Genomic DNA, 21201 nt, shown 5'->3' with positions numbered 1-21201 from the left:
AGGGCCCCCTGCGCCATCTGTGATTTCCAGGTCAATTCAATTTTCACTCCGAGACCTCGTATTCCCATCATTTTGGCAAAGAAGCGCATACAACACTTTTTTTGCCTTTATCACGTTCAAATGCGAGTTTATCGATTACCAGAGTGTTCTAAATTGTCGTAAAATTGTCTTGACCCTTTCGATTCTCATATCAGAGCCTTCGATAATTGTATATCGATCGAAATATGAGAGCTCGACGCCATTTTGGTTCTGGTCTGGGCTGAGTTAAAAAATTGTGTTGAAAATCCAAATTTTCAATGTGCAAGGACAATTCTTAGATGATCAGGAGCGATGTGTCAAAGAATCGGACAGTTTGGTCTAATACCCTTAAAAAAAAGTGTTGTATTCGAATCGACTAATTTGAAGGGGGTTTCACTTCACCTTAAAAATCCAAATTTTGAACGTGTCAGGACAATTCTTAGATGCTCAGGAGCGATGTGTCAAAGTTTCGGACAGTTTGGTCTAATACCCTTAAAAAAAAGTGTTGTATTCGAATCGACTGATTTGAAGGGGGTTTCACTTCACCTTAAGGGCGTCTTCGTTGGGATTCCCCCGTACCGGGGCAGCACCTCTACGAGCCGATCCGCCCTAGCGAAAAAGTAAAATTCTGTAAATTATATTGAGAAGCATTTATCATTAATTGATATTAAGGAGACGGGAAGGCAAGAAATTAAATTTCTACAAGACGTGATTATCATTTCGCTGCGTTCATTACTTAAGCCTTGAACTTGTCAAGACTTATCTGACCTCTTCGACCTTCGGAATTTGTCACCAAGTGCCGTGAGACGCTTGTCGATTAATTCGGTTCCCAATTCTTTGAAATAAAAACACAACGTTCCTTTGATTGAAGGCTTTGCATACAAACGACTTTTATTCTGAAGAAAATAGTACATACCGTCATAGATTAATCGGGCCCTGAATAAATGATATGCACGTGTCAGTTGTCGAAGATCAGGGACTGGTCTATCTCCTGCATATCGGCATCTGAACACATTTTCAGGAAAAAACATCATTAATGCAGATTAATTATGGCCTTAAGATGATATTGAAGGCGCCGAGAAATTTAATCGACGTCGATAAAGTCAAATTCATTTATACCCTTTTTGGTGGTTACGTTATTTTGAATACTCAAGTGGTAACATAAACTGGCGCGTCACGTTACCGACATTTATATTTATGTTGAAATCTTTTACAGTCTACGTTGAGAATTATACGAAATGAAACGTTTCATATGCCATTTTAGTAAAGTAGTGATGAAGAGATCGATGTAAAACTGTCGAAATCCCGGGAATTCATTATTCTAACGACTGTTTAGGACCAACGGCGCCATCTGTGACGTTTAGCTGCAACTAAATTTTTGCTCTAAAAACATATGTAATCTACGTGATAAGCCAGCATTCTCGTACAATCGTTCGTGAAGGTATATTCCATATTTGTTACAATCTACGTTGAGATTATACGAAATGAAACGTTTAATATGCCATTTTAGTAAAATAGTGATGAAGAGATCGATGTAAAACTGTCGAAATCCCGGGAATTTATGATTGTTGATACTCTAATGGGCCAATGGCGCCATCTGTGACGTTTAGCTGCAATTAAATGTTTGCTCTAAAACATATGTAATCCACGCGATAAGCCAGCATTCTTGTACAATTGTTCGTCAAAGTATTTTCCATAATTTTTCATCTGACCCTGTAATATTCCATTTATACGGTATTCTAAATTGTTCATGCTAGGTCCTGAAATTCTTCATTTTCGATTTTAAGCCTCCAAAAATCGTAAAACGTCGAAAACGTGCACGGACCACGCCATGTTGGTTCTAGTCCATGATAAAGAAATTTTTAATGAATAATAAAATTTCATGAATTTCAGGACCTACTTTAGGGCCTTCATGTTTACGTGGAAAGTTTGAAACGAATTCGGTGAATACTTTCACGAACGATTTAACCTCTCAATACGTACAAGCTGACCCTTTCATTTCACCTTAATGGGATACAAATAAAGTAATGAACATTTACCAAAATTGACATCGGAATTAATTTTCAATCCTTCGATGGTCTTCTTTAAGGTTTCAAGTTGTAGACATCGAGTCCCAGTTTTAATAAGCTCGATATTCAAGGCATCCACGTGGTTTATCTAGATATAACAATGGATGAAATTTAGAGTAATTAACACATTTTCTATTTCCACATAAATAAATATGAACACTTACAACATTATCGTAGGCTTTATAACCGACATCCTTCTTCTCCGGATCAGAAGATTGCAGGGTATTTGTGAAGTCATTGATAAAAGGAACAGCATCGTGGAAAAATTTGACGCTTTCGCTGTAATGAAATAAATGGCAAATTAACAATCATTGTTTTAATCTGAACAACCATTTTATAGAGTATATCGAGTGATGTGAAAGCTGGTTGTGAACGGTTAATTGCCTGGATACACTTTTTTTTTCAAAATAGATGAACCCATTCGTCTAAAATCTTAACACATAATTATGGAGTCGCTTAGATCGTTCCTGATATTGAAAAAAAATGTTTAGATACCGATAGACATTGATGTCCTGTTCGATGTACCAGAATTCTTTTTTACGAACATCGATTAAACTTCTTGACGGCCTTCACATCACCTTAAATTATTTAAATAATACCTACTCTTGGTATTTGCAGGTGATCGGCAGTTTGGAGACACTCGTATCATTAATAGACTTATGTATGGTGTGTTTACACGCAGTAATGTCATTAAGGTTTCGACCGATCTTCTCAGCGATCTGTATGGACTGCTCTGCAATTAATTCAATAAGAACTTATTAAACAATTGAATCATTTATCTTATTGTTTACTGCTCAAGGCTTTCAATGTTTACTTCTTGCACTGGATCGATTGGACATGCATGTCAATGGTTATTTGTCTTAAGAATGTAAACGATATCCAGTTCGGCATGTTTCCTCAGAATATGAGTGCGCAGTCAATTGTCGGTATTGTTCAAATGCACTGGATTTTTTCGACATAAAATCTAAAGAGCGCGAAAGCGGCACAGGACTCAAACGATTACTTTAGGGACAATGTATAAAGTTAGTTAATGCTATAAATGTGAGCTAAACATGGTGTTACTCCATGTTCCCGTCACCATCTCACCATGACTCAAATATGAGTTACGGGCGCTGCAATTGTTTATCGACAATGTGAGAGATAAATTTAGCAGTACATATGCGTACAAAAATTGAGACATTGCATGTACTTAACTTTGTTTTGTATTTAAGTATTTTTGGTCCGTCAGTCTGTACTACAAATATGAGTTCCAAATGAGGATTCACGAGCAACAATCTCATGACTCATTTCATGATCCTTTATGCGGCACATTTCATGAAAATTTTACATCACTTTGTCTATCTGGAGATAATTACATATCCGACCAATCCATTGAATAACCAGTACAAGCAAAACTGAAACAGCGGCATGATAAGGAAACGTCAAAAGTTTACCTTGCACGCTTGTAAGACGTTTCAATATTTCATCGTATTCAGCTTTTCGAACTGCTTCAGATTTCCGTAGTTGTTCAGTTTTCAATCGATTCTTTTCTTCCAGGACAGATATCAACGATTCGGCCATTCTTTCCGGTTGTTCGCAATTAAAAGCAAGAACATCTTCCTCCCTATTGCCGCCACAGACGCCATTTTGAATCCTTGTAGCGACACCAGTGATGCCAAAGTATGAACTAAAGAACTCACTAGATGGTTTCAGTGTCGCCATTCAGCTTATTTTCTACTAGATCCAGGGGTTCTATTACGTAAAGCACATTGAGCGAAAATGTGAAAAATGAGGAGCTCACGATATTAGGAACGTTTTCAGCGGTGAAAATGCGAGACCATTCATATGAACTGGCTCGACACAAATTTTTAAGCGAATTAGTGAAGCAAAAAGAATAGATAGAAAAATAAGCGCCATGAACGCCATCTTCCACGGATTGTGACACCAAAATTCAAAATGGAAAACCTCCTGGGTGTTTTAATTTTTAGCAACGATCGTATTCGGGGATGTAATAACAGAGATCTTGTATGCTTCACCATTTCGTTTAAAAATTTGTGTCGAGCCAGTTCATATGAATGGTCTCGCATTTTCACCACCTAAACGTTCCGTAATACCGTGAGCTACTCATTTTTCACATTTTCGCTCAATGTGCTTTACGTAATAGATAAAAATTTGTACCGAGCCAATTAGTATGAATGGTCTCGCATTTTCACCCCCAAAAACGTTCCGTAATACCGTGAGCTACTCATTTTTCATATTTTCGCTCAATTTGTTTTACATAATAGATAAAAATTTGTATCGAGCCAATTAGTATGAATGGTCTCACATTTTCACCACCTAAACGTTCCTTAATACCATGAGCTACTCATTTTTCACATTTTCGCTCAATGTGCTTTACGTAATAGATAAAAATTTGAACATACCGAGTCAGTTCACATGAATGGTTTCACATTTTCACCACCTAAACGTTCCGTAATACCATGAGCTACTCATTTTTCACATTTTCGCTCAATGTGCTTTACGTAATAGACCCCCTGCCGGGGACCCAGAGACCTAAGCCACAGACTTTGACTCGAGCCTGAAGCAACGAAGATAACTCGACAGACAAAGACCCAGGAAAGCAAAACGAATTCAAAAAGTCAAAATACTGGGTCCATACACTTAGGCCGAAAACCAATATACGGAAGAAGAAGAAAAAGGTTCTGGGTTTCCATGGAACTTCTGAAATCTTTGGTCCATCACATTAGGTTTTTATAATTACTTCGAGTTCCGTAATGAGGGGACTTTTGTTTGTTTTAATGCCTTGTTAATTCCAGGCTTCTCTTCAGTAATGAACAGACAGAGAAAAATGGTACAGTGATGGGCCTTTTTGAAATAACCTCCAAATATCATGTTAACGCAAAATGTGGAAAGCAATTATATGTCCACACTTATCATGTAAGCGATATTGGATTATTTTTCTCCGTCTCAGGAAGTACAACGTATCCCATAGTTCTTAACGATTACTTTTTGACCTGGGACATGACTTTAACCTATTCTGATAATTGCTTAGAAGTGTGTCTTAACCCGAAGCACAAATTCAATTGTTTAAAGCATGATGGATATGTCTATTCATCATGGTGCACGATATGCACTTCAAAATTTCCATATATACGTTATATTTTAACTATATCATATCGTAGCCCTGGCGATCGCGATAATTGGACCAAAAAGGTTGATTCGAAATATTGGTTGCCTCGTAGTGCAAAGTTTCAAAGGTCTGTGGGAAAATGTAAAATGCAATTCACAGAACACGAGAAGTCTGACGCACTTTCGGTAACTTGTCAGTTTTATGTGATAGAAGGAGTAAGTTCTGTGTATCAAGAAAGAGATGCATTTGAAAAACCCTCGTCACACTTCAGTAGCATCTTCAAGTCTCTTTGGGAGAACAGACACTTCGGTGACGTGACTCTGATAGTTTCGAACAACCAATTTTGTGCGCACAAGGCTGTACTTGCTGCGAGTAGTCCAGTTTTCCAAAGGATGTTTGAGAGCGAGATGCTAGGGGGAACTGAAAGTACAGTAGAAATAACCGACGTGGAAGATACTTTAGTTGAGTTAATGCTCAAATTCCTTTATCTTGGACCCGTCGAAGAAGTGAGAAATAAAGCTCATGAGCTAGTATATCTAGCTGATAAGTACGATATTACAACTATGAGGGAAATGTGTCTAAATGTTTTGCGTAGAAAATTGACTCTGGAAAACTCGGTGAATACTTTAATCCTTGCTGATAGACACAATTTACAATTATTGAGATCCTCAACTATTCGATACATTGTCAAGAATGTTAAAGTAATTAGAAATAGAACAGATTTCCCGCTATTAAAGGCATATCCTAATTTACTCTATGAGATTCTGTGTGAAATTAGTGAATCGGTTACCATGAAAGATGCGGAAGGACGTTATTTGAAAAATGAAAATTTGCTCAAAAATGCTGCATAGCATGTGTATACCTATCGTGTATTTTGTAACATTCTGTTCATGTTTTGAAATTCTTTACAGCGAGATTATATTTTTATGCATTTCATAATGCAATGGTTAGATTTTTGTAAGCTTTAATAGATTTTAAGATAGGAGTAATGAACTTTATGCGTCCCTTTCGAATTAGATTTTAAGGTTAAGCTGAGACTGAAACGAATTTCTAAAAGGCAGATTTATTTCATTGGCCCAGATTTATTCCGTAATAATTTTTAAGTTCCAAGATTTCATATTTCATGTTCCTCGAAATGATGTACAATATGTAATACCGCAATATACTTTTTATACATTTTTGGATTTAATGTGTGTTACTATTTCTATAAAATAATTTCTGATTAAACTGGAGAACTTTCTGGAAAATATAATTAAAGCTCATTATATAAATCGTGCAACAAATTTAATGTTTTGAATCTTCAAGATAACGATATCTTATTTCAAACAGGTAAGAGTAGATATTTCTCTTGCGAACAACAGAGCTTTAAGGTGAAATGAAACCCCCCTCAAATCAGTCGATTCCAATACATCACTTTTTTTAAGGGTATTGTACCAAACTGTTCGAAATTTTGACACACAACTCATGATCATCTAACAATTGTCCTGACACGTTCAAAATACACTTTTCGTGCAAGTGTAGAAAGTGTAGGCAAAACGAACAAACCTCTATTATGCTCGCCATTTCGTTTAAAAATTTGTGCCGAGCCAATTCATACGAATGGTCTCGAATTTTCACCCTCAAAAACGTTCCGTAATACCGGAGCTCCTCATTTTTCACATTTTCGCTCAATTTGCTTTATGTAACAGACGCTCAGAGGTCGCTGTAAACACGTCTCGAAGAATTACATGCGAATGTGAGCCCTTGTTCCGCTTTATTTACGAATGATCTCGCATTTTCACCCTTGAAAACGTTCCGTAATACCGTGAGCTCCTCATTTTTCCCATTTTCGCTCAATTTGCTTTATGTCAGAGGTCGCTGTAAACACGTCTCGAAGAATTACATGCGAATGTGAGCCCTTGTTCCGCTTTATTTACGAATGATCTCGCATTTTCACCCTCGAAAACGTTCCGTAATATCGTGAGCTCCTCACTTTTCACACTTTCGCTCATATTGCTTTATGTAATAGCCTCCCAGAGGTCGCTGCAGACACTAGTCTCCAAGAATTACATGCGAGTGTCAGCTCTCTGTTCCGCTCTAATACTCTCAGGTCCAAACTGCGCATTCGCGTCCAGTCAGGACTTTGTCACTTTGCTTCGATGAGTCGTTAGTGACGTAATTCCGCGTTAGCCGTTCCCCGAGTCGAGAAAGTGTGGAAAAAGTGTCTAGTCGAGTCGGGTCGTGAATTTTCGAATCCTCGGGTGGGTGTTCTCTCTGTCAATTCATTCGCTCGCCTCCCCCTCCCCGGAGTGCTCGCCCCGTTGGAAGGTGCGCCTCTTGGAGCGAGCGCTCTGCCGACATGTCAGAAACCGATAGTGTCGTTCCCCAGCAAAAGCAGCAACAGCAGCAGCAGCAGCCTCCGCCTCCGCCGCCACCGCCGTTGCACCAGCAGCAGCAGCAACAACAGCAACAACAGCAGCACCACCACCAGCACCAACAATTTCAGCAGCAACACTCGGCCGTTCCTCCAATGGCGAACATGGCATGGCAGTACCCTCCACCGAGCAATCTGCACCTCTACCCTAATTACACTGGGTATACCTCTTTGCGGTTCCTTCTTCGAGGCTTTTCTTTTTATCACAAAAATTTAACGGCTTGGTTTTTAAATCGTTCACTGGGGTACCTCTTTGCGGTTCCCTCTTCGAGGCTTTCCTTTTTATCACAAAAATTTAATGGCTTGGTTTTTAAATCGTTCACTGGGGTAGCTTGTCCATGTGATACATTCTGAATCGTCGATATTGTGCTTTGAGTTTTTTTTCTTTACTACAAAATTATAAGGCATGCTTTTGAAATCGATCGTTGAAACAGCTTATCCTTGCGATACATTCTGAATCGTCGATATTGTGCTTTGAGCTTTTTTTCTTTACTACAAAATTATAAAGCATGGTTTTGAAATCGACCGTTGAAGCAGCTCGTCCTTGCGATACATTCTGAATCGTCGATATTATGCTTCAAGCTTTTTTTCTTGACTACAAAATTATAAGGCATGGTTTTGAAATCAACCCTTGAAGCAGCTCGTCCTTTCGATACATTCTGAATCGTCGATATTATGCTTTGAGCTTTTTTTCTTTACTACAAAATTATAAAGCATGGTTTTGAAATCAATCATTGAAGCAGCTCGTCTTTTTGATAGATTCTGGATTGTCGCTATTATGGTTTGAGTTGTTTTTCTTTACTGTAGAAAGTGTAGGCAAAACGAATACATTTAGACTTTAGAATATACTTAGATTTTAGATACGTAGACTAATCTAACAAGGAAGGTACCTCAGGTGTCCCTCTCCGATTTTGTTTATTTTTAAGTATGTTATAGAGGACTAAAATCTAAGGGACCCGTGGTTTTTTTTATCGGCGGATAAACACTTTTAGAGTGTGAAATCAGGCTTCAAGGTTGGCCGAGCAAGAGGGTGAGTTGGCTGTTTCATATAGAAGCACTCGACCGATTTTCATGGAACAACCGTCAAAATGTAGGGAATGAAGAATTATGAAACATGCATTTGGAATTTTTAGAAAAAATTCATTTTTAAGGGGTGAGCCACCCCTTTGAATATTTCTTTTACCCCTTACGCGAGCAGTAATTGCTCTATCCAAATGAAACTTGGTTAATTTATAGACCAGAACAATACAAAAAAAGTTTCATTTGGATAGAACAATTACTGCTCGCGTAAGGGGTAAAATAAGTATTCAAAGGGGTGGCTCACCCCTTAAAAATGAATTTTTTCGTAAAATTCCAAATGCATCTTTCATAATTCTTCATTCCCTACATTTTGACGGTTGTTTCATGAAAATCGGTCGAGTGCTTCTATATGAAACAGCCAACTCACCCCCTTGCACGGTCAACTTTGAAGCCTGATTTCACCCCCTAAAAGTGTTTATCCGCCGATAAAAAAAAACACGGGTTCCTTAGATTTTAGTCCTCTATAACATATTTAAAAATGTACAAAATCGGAGGGGGACACCTCAGGTATCTTCCTTGTAAGTATTAATAATGACCTAACGGCCTGGTTTAGGCGCATCGTCCAACAAAAGGTAGGCTATATTTTTCGACTGGGAGCGGATTAGGGTTTATGACCCGGTCACGAGAATTATCGACAAAGGGGGACTATTGAATATTAAACTTTGTAGCCCGTTCTTCTAAATTCAAAGTTTCCGTGAGCGGGGATTCCCTGACTGCAGGATTATTACAGGGGCCATAAATGTCCCTTTTGTCGGATCAGCGCGATTAAGGACCTCGGAAGACCCGCTGAATATAATTACTTATTGTTAGATTCGCTATGTACATTTAAGGTGAAGTGAAGCACCCTTCAAATCAGTCGATTCGAATACAACACTTTTTTTTAAGGGTATTAGACCATACTGTCCGAAACATTGACACATCACTCCTGATCAACTAAGAATTGTCCTGACGCATTCAAAATTTGGATTTTTTAATAACATTTTTTAACTTAATCCAGACCAGAACCAAAATGGCGTGGAGCTCTCATATTTCGATCGATATACAATTATCGAGGGCTCTGATATGAGAATCGAAACGGTCAGGATAATTTTACGATAATTTAGAACACTCTGGTAATCGATAAACTCGAATTTGAACGGAATAAAGGCAAAAAAAGTGTTCAAATCGTGTCATGTAAGCGTGAATTATTTAACAGTTTTCAATGTTTAATAATGCAATATAACCTCGCAATAACAAGAACTAACCTGTACATCCTAGTAAATTCTCTTTCTTCTAACGAAAATGGGTCTGAGTCATCACGTAATTCCCATCTTCTTCTAATAAGGTTATCATTACGACCTCGAATACGATTGTTGCCAAAAATCAAAACACCCAGGTTTTCCAATTTAAATTTCGGTCTCACAATCTGTGGAAGATGGCGCACACGACGCTTATTTTTCTATGTTTTCTTGTATGCTTCCCCATTTCGCTTACAAATTTGTGTCGAGCCAGTTCATACGAATTGTCTCGCATTTTCACCACCAAAAACGTTCCGTTATACCATGAGCTCCTAATTTTTCACATTTTCGCTCAATTTGCTTTACGTAATAGACCCCTAGGTTATCATTACATCCCCGAATACGATTGTTGCCAAAAATCAAAACACCCAGGAGGTTTTCCATTTTGAATTTCGGTCTCACAATCCGTGGAAGATGGCGCACACGACGCTTATTTTTCTATCTTTTCTTGTATGCTTCCCCATTTCGCTTAAAAATTTGTGCCGAGCCAGTTCATACGAACGGTCTCGCATTTTCACCACCAAAAACGTACCGTAATACCGTCAGCTCCTCATTTTTCACATTTTCGCTCAACTCGCTTTACTTAATAATAGACCCCTAGGTTATCATTACGTCCCCGAATACGATCGTTGCCAAAAATCAAAACACCCAGGAGGTTTTCCATTTTGAATTTGGGTCTCACAATCCGTGGAAGATGGCGTTCACGACGCTTATTTTTCTATCTTTTCTTGTATGCTTCCCCATTTCGCTTAAAAATTTGTGTCGAGCCAGTTCATATGAATGGTCTCGCATTTTCACCACCAAAAACGTTCCGTTATACCGTGAGCTCCTCATTTTTCGCATTTTCGCTCAATTTACTTTACATAATAGACCCCCTGGTTAAGATCCACTACGCAACACTAACGATACTTGCGGGAAAGCCTCGAAAAACGTGAAATTATCAACCCTGGTTATGATCTAGTATGCGACACTAGCGATCCTTGCGGGAAAAAGGTTGTAGTTCGAATATGCAATGTGGTGACACTTAAAATATGACTCGTTTGTGCTACTATTTACATTTGGTACAGATGTAAACACAGTGGGCTTGTCACCGGTCTTGTTTCTATTAATTAATATTTTTAAAATATTAAGTAATAGGTGTCGTGGTGGTTAATAAATATTCTGGGATTTTCATGTAAGTACTTTTAGACGACATTTTGTGATAATTTAAAAGCGTTTAATTTTTCAGCAAAAGTTGTGAAGGTTTGGTAATTTCATGTTTTTCGACGTATATTACATAAACCAAGTAGTTTACCGCAGAAAATCGTAGAAAACCAATAAATTACGTTTACAACAGAGAGGGTGACACAGTATACGATATACGGTATCTGCTAGGTTATAAACGTCTTTTAGCACATATATAAGCACGTAAATAATTTTAAGGAATTATAAATGAATTAATTTAAGATATATATAATATATATAATAAATTAAGTAATTTATAATTATTTAATTAATAATAGTAATACAAAATTTGACACTTGAGTTCAACATTGATTAGAATTTTACATTTCTAATATGCCGTATGCCGAAGATGCACGATATATGTATCCGCTAGTTGTAAACATTTTTTAACGCACATGTAAACATTATGAGGACTAATTAATTCCATGATTGTATTTACAATTCTTTCAACGTAATCCTGTATAATATCAAATTTCCAACTGGATTTGTTATTTTATATTTGAAAATAGAAGGATGTAATATACTTCGTGCTCTCGGAGAAAACTAGGAACGTATTATACGTTGTAATATATATGTAGAATATCACATATATTAGATGACGTATTATATTTGTCCAACCCTGGAAATAAGTAAATTACAACGTACTTTACTGTACAAATTTCATGCGTGATGTAAATTGCACAAACATGCGACTTTGTTTTGTAGTTCCTATATCGGGTACACTGAAAATTCATAACGTCATGGAATTTATGGGAAAGTGGAATGTTTAAGCATAGATCTTTTTAATGGTTCGCTCCTACTTGCCATTCTTCTTTGTTCCTCTCTTTTTGTTGACTAAAATGTTCATTTACAAGTGACGTATATTTTGATCACTTTGAAAAAGTGAGGTTACAGTTCCGCCGTCTTTGTTGTGGAACTTATTAGGTATTTTACTTGGATTTTACGTAAAATACTTAAGGGAAGCACTTTATATGATATCCAAGTACGTAAAATACTTTCCTTAAGTATTTTACATAAAATCCAAGTACGTAAAATACTTCCCTTAAGTATTTTAGGCGGAAAACCTCGAATGACGTGTCACTGCACAACTATGGTCGCTGGTATCTGTATTCGTTAACTCGACAAAGAGAAAGAATGTTACATTTATATGGAAATGAGAATTCCTTATGCTACCTCATGTACATGAAATCTAATGTATCGAGGTTATTTAAGTATTATGCGAGCTCTTGTTAAATATCCACCAATGACAATAGAAGTTGAGGTATTGTTTTCCTGTTTGCAGACATATGTACGGGCAAGGATTCAGTCCGCATGGGCAAATGTTTTACTACAACCAGGGATTGATACCCGGCTATGGACAGGCGTTCAATCCGCAGCAGCTTCCTCAACAGGCGCAGCAACAGCAGGCAGCGCAGAATATTCAGGGAAAACCGAAGGCTCGTCAGCAGCCACCGGTACCTGGCACTCCGGTTTCTTTGGACGATGACTCGGATCTTCCTCCTCTTCCGCCAGGACCTCCACCACCAGCTCAGCCTCTGCGACGTAACGATCAGGCTCAGAACCAGAATTCGCATCCGCAACCTTTCGTCTATAACTCCTTCGGCTATGCTAATTGGAGTCCCATGCAAAACGACGTTTCTCGTACGTACCGTCTCTACTAATATAGTGGCACTTCGTTAGACAATGATGTAAAATAAAGAAGTAGCGTCTGAAAAAATGGAAAAGATAGTGTAGAACCTACGTTACCAGTGAACTTGTTCTTGTGTCAACTTCGATCGATACTTATTTGTCGTTAATAAGTTTTTATTTCAAGTTCTGGGTGATTTGAGTTCAAAACAACAAATTATGATATTTATCAATGTTTTTATTACTGGAGGTCAATTTTGTATGTGGAATTATTTTCTATTGATATTAACTTGCTATTATTTGGGTCGTGATACTGATGTTTCTTGCGAAATCAATTTTATTGGAACGGAGAAATTTCTTTAACAAGATACATTTACATTGCTGTAAGTAATTAATTTCGTCTACAAAGTAAAATTTTTGCTCTGTGAGAAATGAACTTTGTGATAGGGTGTAAAGAAATTTTCTTTGCTCCAAAAAGGTACGATACATTTACGAAAGATTGATAAAAAAAAATTCTACTTTATTCGGACGCGTATCTGCAATCTAAACTTTATCACGAGATTATGAAGGCCCTAATGAGGAACGCGATGCTAATGAAATTTAATTTCTCAAAACAAACATATTTAGCGTAGACTAGAACCAAGATCACATTTTTTTTTTTTTTTTAAAAATGATATTTCATGAACATCGCGTTCTTCCTTAGAGCCTCCATAACCACGTGCTAAAGCTTAAAATTATTTTATACACCCAGGTTGGAGAAAAATTATAAATATATTCACGTTTCATGTATATAGAATGACTCTTTCGTATCACCTTAAACTGTATTATTGCCTAAATTTTCAGAATTCAACGGTCAGATGCGGTTCAACCTGCGGAACAAGAAGATCGGCCTCGGCTTCCCACCCTCGTCTAACAGTGGAGCAGCGAAGAAAAAGCGTAAGCGGAACAAAAGCCTCGTGGCTCAATTGAACGATAGCTTTCAGGGGATTCAGAACGTCCAGGGTATGCAAGCGATGCAGGGAATGCAAGGTCTGCAGGGTCTTCAGGGTCTGCAGGGTCTGCAGGGTCTGCAGGGAGGACCGACGAACTTCGTGGCTGGCCCTAACCTGAAGACGGAACTCCCACCTATGCCTCCACCCTCGGAGTCGGCTCCGAGTCCTCCCAGCCCGAAGGAGAAGCCCGCTCCCCCGGGCCCCGGGGGTCCTGGAGGAGCCGGGGGCGCCGTGGGAGTCGCAGAGCCCCCGAGCCCCGCCAAGGCGACCTCGGCGACCCCCGGGACTCCCTCGTCGGCTCCGTCGGCCCCGGCCAACCCGGTCGACGACTGGCCCGACAGTCTGAAGAACTACGTGAACCGGTGCTACGAGAAGTGCAAGACCGCCGTCGACAAGGACCAGGTGGAGATCATCCTGAAGGGGAAGATCACCAGGGCCGCGAACGACGGCTCCCTCTGGGTTAAGGACTGGGACAAGGAGCCGCTTCCCAGCATCCACAGCGAGAGGATGACCGTTACGGTCAAGGGACAGAACCTGAACCCGAGTCCTGGGGCTAATGTCAATGCTAACGCGAACAACAAGCTCGTCCCCCAGGTAGGTCCCCGTCGGACGGGTCTGTCGACCTCCCTCGGGGCGAGATTGGGCGCCAGACTCTCCGCTGGGCATGGGAATCATGCCAACCATGCCAACCATGCCAACCATGCCAACCATGCCAACCATACGGCAAGAAGAAAGTCTCCTTCGAGGTCCCGGAGCCCTCCACCGGCCAGGAAGTACAGGAGGAGCACCTCGTCATCCTCCTCGACCGATAACAGCGATAGGGACTACGAGTACTCCAAGTCCTCGTCGGCCAAGAAGAAGGCCAACCGCGCCAAGCAGAACCATGCCAGCAAGCGGTCCAAGAAGATCAAACAGACTAAGTCACATTTCTATTCAGAGTTTGGTTTAGCTACAGGCATCGGCGAGGAACTAGGATCACTCGGCTCCAAGGAGAAGCTTCAGCAGCGCGCCGCCAGGTTCAACGACGCCGTCAACGCCAGGCAGGGAAATGAGACTCCCAAGGATGACGGAGCTGTGGACTTTGATTTCACAGGGCTCCATATTATCGGCACCTGCAAGGATATCGAGAAGCCCTACTTGCGTCTCACCTCGGTATATATGAAATTGTCGACTTTTTTTTTTTTTAAGGTGATATGTGCCCATAATTATGAAAGTGGTCTAAGTCAAAATTGAAAAAAAATGAGTTTATCAGTTATTTCACGCCACATTATTTCAAACGAAATTAATTCAATGTAATTTCGAACAAACAATATATGACTTAGACCACTTTCATAATTATGAGCACATATATACTTAACAAAATGTCATAATATTTATATAACTTTTCTCCAAAGTGGGTGCACCGAATTATCTGAAACTTTAACACGTGATTGTGGAGGCCCTAAGAAATAGAGCGCTGCTCGTGAAATTTTTTTTTTTTTTTTAAATGTATTTATCTTGGACAAGAACCAAAAAAATTATTTTTTTTTCGAAAGATGAAATTTCACGGGCAGTGCGTTCTTCCTTAGAGCCTCCATGATCACGTGTTAAAGTTTTGGATAATTTAGTGCAACTAGTTTGGAGAAAAGTTTATTAATATCTTGATTTTTTGGGATGTATGTATCACACTTTCATATCACCTTAAGGAGGTGTGAAAGTGGCATCGAAGAGGTTTTGTTTATGAAACTCTTCTCCCAACTCGGTTTACCGGATAGTTTGAAACTTTACAACGTGAATAGGGAGACTATAAGGAAGGTCCTGAAACCCATGGAATTTCAATTTTAAGGTAATTTGTTTATAGCTACTTTCAACAATTTTAATAGAAAATGAAATTTCAGGTCCTACTTTAGGGCCTCCATATTCACATGGTAAAATTTGAAACGAATCAATGTATCCAATTTGCAGAATTGGACCTCTCAATATTTATAGGTTAACCCTTTCATATCACCTCGATGGGATTCAAATTTGTAATAATTAGTGGTTCTTTCAACAGGCCCCAGCCCCGTCAGCCGTGCGTCCGGTAAGTGTACTTCAGAATTCTCTGGCCCACGTGAAGAAGCGTTGGGTGGCCGAGCAGGACTACAGATATGCCTGCGATCAACTCAAATCCATTCGTCAAGACCTGACGGTCCAGGGTGTCAGAGATTCTTTCACCGTCCACGTCTACGAGACCCATGCGAGAGTCGCTCTCGAGCGTGGCGATCACGAGGAGTTCAATCAGTGTCAGACCCAACTGCGAATGCTCTATCAAGATGTCGGTGGGGAGAATCGATGCGAATTCACTGCTTACAGGATACTCTATTACATTTTCACAAAGAATACCCAAGGTACGTCATCTCTCTTTCACATAATTATGTATTGTAATATTATTCTCATTTAATGTTTCCAATATGGCAAATTCCTAGGGTTGTGCAGGGCTGCGTAGTTTCATATCTAACCTACAAATTTCACTTATATTACGTAAAATATGTCAAAATGTAGTTTAGTATACAAATGAAAAACTAGAAAATAATGTTTACAATATATATAATGACGCAGATATAAGATATATGGCATCCGTTTGGTTATAAACGTCTTTTAGCGTATACATAAACACGTCAATATTTTTAAGGAATAATTAATTTGGCACTGTGTTCAAAATTCTTAGAAACTTGGTATTAACGTGGTTGAGTCGAAAGAATTGTAACGTAAGCGTTAATTAATAAGTTTTTAAAAATGTTTAAGTAATTACATGTGTGCTAAAAGACGTTCATAACCTAGCGGATGCCTTATATCGTGCATATATGATATTCTTCGTATTGGAAACGTAGTTTATTGGTTTTCTAGGATTTTCTATGGTAAATTAGTTGGTTTATGTGGTTTTCATTAAAAACCTTGAGAAACGCGAAATTAACCAACCTTCGTTGTGATTAACTCGGTGCCAATCGATGCCTAACCTACAAACTTGACGTTTCAGATCTAACGACGATACTAGCAGCTCTGACTCGAGAGGAAAAGGAGGACGAGTGTGTAAAACATGCACTGAAAGTGCGTTCCGCCTGGTGGTTAGGCAATTTTCATGCCTTCTTCAAGTTGTACACGGTCGCACCGAGAATGGCAGCGTTTCTGATGGACTGGTTTATCTCCAGAGAGCGGAAGAGTGCTCTCAAGCACATGATTAAATCGTACGTACTCTTTTCATTTATACTCCATTTTTGTTTCCAGACTTTTCAACGTGTTTGCCCTGGTAGAACATACGCATATATGTAATCTACAAAGTAGCGTAAGAAACTCCACTTTATTTCGTTACCAAGTTAGTCAATAGTAACGGTAACGACTCTTGCGAAACAATCCAACATAAATTTTCACAAATGGTCCTTATAAAGTCATCTAAAAATACATGATAATCACGGAACATTTATTAGCCAAGAAGACACTTACTGCTTAACGTCTTACAATTATTAATAAAAAGAAAAAATAAGATTGATGACACGCTGACTGTGTTTATATTTGTACCACATTTGATTCATATTCTAAGCGCTGCTATATTGGATAAGTTGAGTCGAGTTACATTTTTCTTGCAATGATCGTTAATATCACTATCGACTAATTTGGCAAGAAAACATGGGGTCAGAGTTTTCTGGAAAGAAAATGGGAGTTTCATACGCCACGTTGTGCTGAATTTCTTTTCTTTTCAAACAATTACTGTGCTACGTTTCTAGTTCATCATGTATATTTATATAATAGAATTATTCAAATATGTTAGCTATTTGGGAGTGGACGTCCTCTTAATTACTTCAAATAGTGATCTCAAAACATCACGTACATTTTATAATTCATATATGTGTACTTTCGACCAAAGGTTAAGCATAACATTTCACTGGGTTTATCCTTGTCCATCGATCATCTGGGATGCACTTTTATTTGTCCATGATGGAGAGCGATGAAGTGACGGTGGCATTAGTCCTAACCTACAAAACTATCGATTTAAGTGTTCCTTTTACCAAAGACATACGGGTGAAAAATCAAGGAAATTCTGCCACCTCTGATCGATTTCTCACGATTTCAACTCGAGAGGTTATCAGAACTTTTGGTGATTGTGAAAGCATACGGATCGATACTAAATCCGTTGAAATAGTTTTAGGTTAGTGTTAGAAATTGACTCTATTTTGCATCCTGATCGTGAGAACTTCAATCGGAGGTGGGGGTACGTAATCACGATCAGATTTCTGTTTCAGGACATCGAAGGTGTATAATAATATTTAACATATGTCTTAACCGATCGCTTCTCTCGAGGCACCAATTGACGGACCATAACCTAATGTGTATATTTCTTCTGCTGTTTAGCTACCGGCAAAATTTGGCGGTTGATTTCGTCGTCGCGGAATTGGCCTTTGAATCTTTGGACAAGTTTTATGAATTTGTCAATGAGTTCGGATTGGTTTATGCCGATCCGGAGAGACGACTAATCGACTGCAAGACCAGCAGTGGTTCTCTAGTGTCTTGGTAAACACAGCGAAGGTTCTCGTCCTTTCTCTTTCAAGGATACCGCAAAAGCCAATTTGTGTCGGAGTTGGTTGCGGTATCTTGTGGACCCTCCGGGACACCCTGGAGGCTCTCTCTCGCCCTTCGACTCCACTCGATTCGACTCGACTCGAGTTGAAACCACAGATATCGAGCCACTCTAGCATCCTTGGAGTGTGCCGTTCGAATCCACTTTTAATTCCACTGAACGATCCGCTCACATCTCGTTCACGGGCGCCTCGTTTCGTCCCTTTGCACAGAATTTGTACATAACCTCACCTATGGTAACCTGTCACGCCGACACACTACGCCTTCGTCTACCGGTTGGTAGCTTTTAATCAGCTCTCAGCGTTGGAAGGAAGCATCGGATATCGGTATGAAGCCGACGAGGATGGGGAAGAAGTCGAGGAAGGAACGATTCCTTGAGTAGCCAAGTCCAGTCGGGAGGGGTTAAGCTGGGGTTAAACTCGTCTCGGGTCTCCCTCTTCGAGGTTAGGAAACCTACCATCCTGCGTAGCGAAGGGGTCATCTGGAGGATACAGCTTGTAGATTGCCGAGGAACCTTTTACTTTCTCAAGAGGAACCCGTTGAAGAGGACGTCTTCGACTTCTGGGAGATTCTTCTTGCGATGGAGGAATATATATGGTGTTCGGTCCTGCTCGGAGAGGCTGCCGATGCTGAGGTTTACCTTGTCTGCAGCTTTCGGCTCGTCGCATCGACTTATTTCCTTTGCCAAGAAGAGTGTCGGACGCGGAAGAAGTGCATCGCGTTAATGGATATTTTTTAATGCAGGTGGTTTACTCCGAAAGGATAAGCACTATCGAGAATGGCTCAGCGAAGAAGAGGAATGGTGGATTACGTCGAAAGTTAGACGCGAGTGCTTATCGAACGATCATTTTTTTGATATGCTTGGAGATGAAGAGAGGGAGAGTGCCGGCGAGAAACGAGTTTATCGAATCAAGAAATTCTTCGGTCCTGCTGGGACCGAACTTGTATATTGCCAATTGATTATTACGTGTATAATAAAGTATTTAATTTTTTGAGAACCTGTTGACTCGGTTGTGTATTCGTTCGAGGTAATCCTAGCAATTTGAGAAGAGGTACTCATTAGTGTTGCCAATTTAGTGTATTTTCTAATATATATATCGGAATGGTCAAATCGTTGGTGAAAGTATTCTCTGAGTTGGGTGTATCGATTCGTTCCAAATTTTAGCACGGAAATATGGAGACTAAAGTTGGTCCCGAGACTCGTGAAATTTCATTTTTCATACAGAATTTATTTGTTTATCAAAATATAACAAAAATATAAACACCACACTGTGAAATATATAAAAATATAATGACGTTATGAAGAATTTCAAAACGAAAACTGAACGTTATAAAATACACAACGGATATTCACATGTTATACAGAAGTTTTGGGCAAATTTTCATTTTCCAAATTATGTCTGTCCGCACCTTTTATGGTAACCGATTCAGTACTTTCACAAAGAATCTCATAGAGTAAATCAGGACATGCCTTTAATAGCGGGAATTCTGGTCTATTTCTAATTACTTTAACATTCTTGACAATGTATCGGATAGTTGAGGATCTCAATAATTGTAAATTGTGTTTATCGGCAAGGATTAAAGTATTCACCGAGTTTTCCGGAGTGATTTTTGTATGTAAAACATTTTGGCACATTTCCTTCATAGTTTTAATGTCGTATTTATCAGCTAGATATACTAGCTCATAAGCTTTGTTTTTCACTTCGTCGATGGGTCCAAGATAAAGGAATTTGAGCATTAACTCAACTAGAGTGCCTTCCACGTCCGTTATTTTTACTGTATTTCTGGTTACTTCTTGCATCTCGCTCTCAAACATCTTCTGGAAAACTGGACTATTCGCAGCAAGTACAGCCTTATGCGCATGAAATTGTTTGTTTAAAGCTACGAGGGTCACATCACTGAATTGTCTGCTTTTCCAAAGGTACTTTGAGACGCTACTGATATGCTGCGAGGGTTCTTGGAAGGGATCTCTTTCTTGACGAGCAGACTGTTTCTCTTCTATTACATAAAACTTACAAGTTACCGTAAGTACATCGGAACTTTTCCATTCCGTGAATGGTACTGCATATCCTGTCATATCCTTAAACAATGATTCAGAATAACGCATCCAAAAGTTTGAATCAATTTTTTTAGTCCAACTATCCTGACCACCAGGACCACGATACGATATCGTTATAATGTAACGTATAAATGCAAACTTTGAAGTGCACTTCATGCATGATTCGTAATCAAAGTGACAACAAAGCGTCAAATGATCTCGACATCTTGTGATTGTGTTCTGTGGGAGAAGATGCATTTCCAAATAACCACTAGAACAGCTTAACTTCAACTCCCAGGTCAAAGAACAATTTTCTTCGAGAACTATTTTATACGTTGTTCTTCCTAACTTGTTGAGAATGAATCCAATATCGTTTATACTATAAGTATGGGCATATAATTGCCGTTCATATTTTGTGTCATCGAGAAATTCTGCGAGTTCCTTAAAAGAGTTCATCACCGTATCGCGTTTCTCCATCTATGTTTATTACTGAAGACAAGCCTGGAATTAACAAAGCGTTCAAATAAACATCAACCCTCACATTAGTAGTAAATATAAAAAAGTAAGTCTCTTAGTAATTATAAAAACCTACTTTTGAAATGGAGAGACGATGTGCCAAACAGGAGTGTTGCAGGAAGGATGATACTGCGCTGTAAAAGTTCACTTATTTCAAATGTAACGAGAAGTAGAATTCATGAAATAACGAGGAGTGGGGATTCCCAGAAGCCGCACATAACCTCTGAAATTTATAGTGAACTGTAGTAA

At 39.1% G+C, this 21201-nt stretch overlaps 4 protein-coding genes across 6 annotated transcripts; 2 read left to right on the top strand and 2 right to left on the bottom strand.

Moving 5' to 3' along the window:
- Positions 1-494: 494 nt before the first annotated feature.
- LOC105695953 lies at positions 495-3693 on the bottom strand. Of its 2 annotated transcripts, none has more exons than XM_012418030.1 (6): positions 3521-3693; positions 2691-2820; positions 2252-2366; positions 2058-2175; positions 935-1023; positions 495-627 (listed from the first exon to the last, which is right to left on the bottom strand). In XM_012418030.1, the coding sequence occupies exons 1-5, from the start codon at positions 3645-3647 to the stop codon at positions 977-979; spliced, it is 537 nt and encodes a 178-aa protein (XP_012273453.1). In that variant the 5' UTR covers positions 3648-3693; the 3' UTR covers positions 495-627; positions 935-976. The 2 variants fall into 2 exon arrangements, with proteins under 2 accessions (XP_012273453.1, XP_012273454.1); XM_012418031.2 differs by lacking the exon at positions 495-627 and adding an exon at positions 642-853.
- A 940-nt stretch (positions 3694-4633) lies between these two features.
- Positions 4634-6385, top strand: LOC105695948 (BTB/POZ and MATH domain-containing protein 1). Its single transcript, XM_012418023.1, has 2 exons — positions 4634-4813; positions 4883-6385. The coding sequence occupies exons 1-2, from the start codon at positions 4779-4781 to the stop codon at positions 6045-6047; spliced, it is 1200 nt and encodes a 399-aa protein (XP_012273446.1). The 5' UTR covers positions 4634-4778; the 3' UTR covers positions 6048-6385.
- Positions 6386-7291: 906 nt separating this feature from the next.
- LOC105695981 (leukocyte receptor cluster member 8 homolog) lies at positions 7292-19396 on the top strand. 2 transcript variants are annotated; one of them, XM_012418072.2, is made up of 7 exons: positions 7292-7436; positions 7565-7770; positions 12473-12831; positions 13660-14960; positions 15841-16174; positions 16804-17011; positions 18174-19396. In XM_012418072.2, exons 2-7 carry the CDS (start codon positions 7706-7708, stop codon positions 18334-18336), a joined length of 2430 nt encoding a protein of 809 aa, XP_012273495.1. In that variant the 5' UTR covers positions 7292-7436; positions 7565-7705; the 3' UTR covers positions 18337-19396. The 2 variants fall into 2 exon arrangements, with proteins under 2 accessions (XP_012273495.1, XP_012273494.1); XM_012418071.2 differs by having other exon boundaries at positions 7292-7770.
- A 93-nt stretch (positions 19397-19489) lies between these two features.
- On the bottom strand, positions 19490-21201 carry LOC105695951 (speckle-type POZ protein). The gene is made up of 2 exons (XM_012418027.1): positions 21029-21201; positions 19490-20937 (listed from the first exon to the last, which is right to left on the bottom strand). The coding sequence occupies exon 2, from the start codon at positions 20911-20913 to the stop codon at positions 19756-19758; it is 1158 nt and encodes a 385-aa protein (XP_012273450.1). The 5' UTR covers positions 20914-20937; positions 21029-21201; the 3' UTR covers positions 19490-19755.

The sequence above is a fragment of the Orussus abietinus genome, unplaced genomic scaffold (genome assembly GCF_000612105.2).
Source record: "Orussus abietinus isolate OABI.00-Male unplaced genomic scaffold, Oabi_2.0 scaffold346, whole genome shotgun sequence".
Lineage (NCBI taxonomy): Eukaryota > Metazoa > Arthropoda > Insecta > Hymenoptera > Orussidae > Orussus > Orussus abietinus.
The sequence above is the reverse complement of the archived record's forward strand: the minus strand, read 5'-3'. Positions and strand labels throughout refer to the sequence as shown.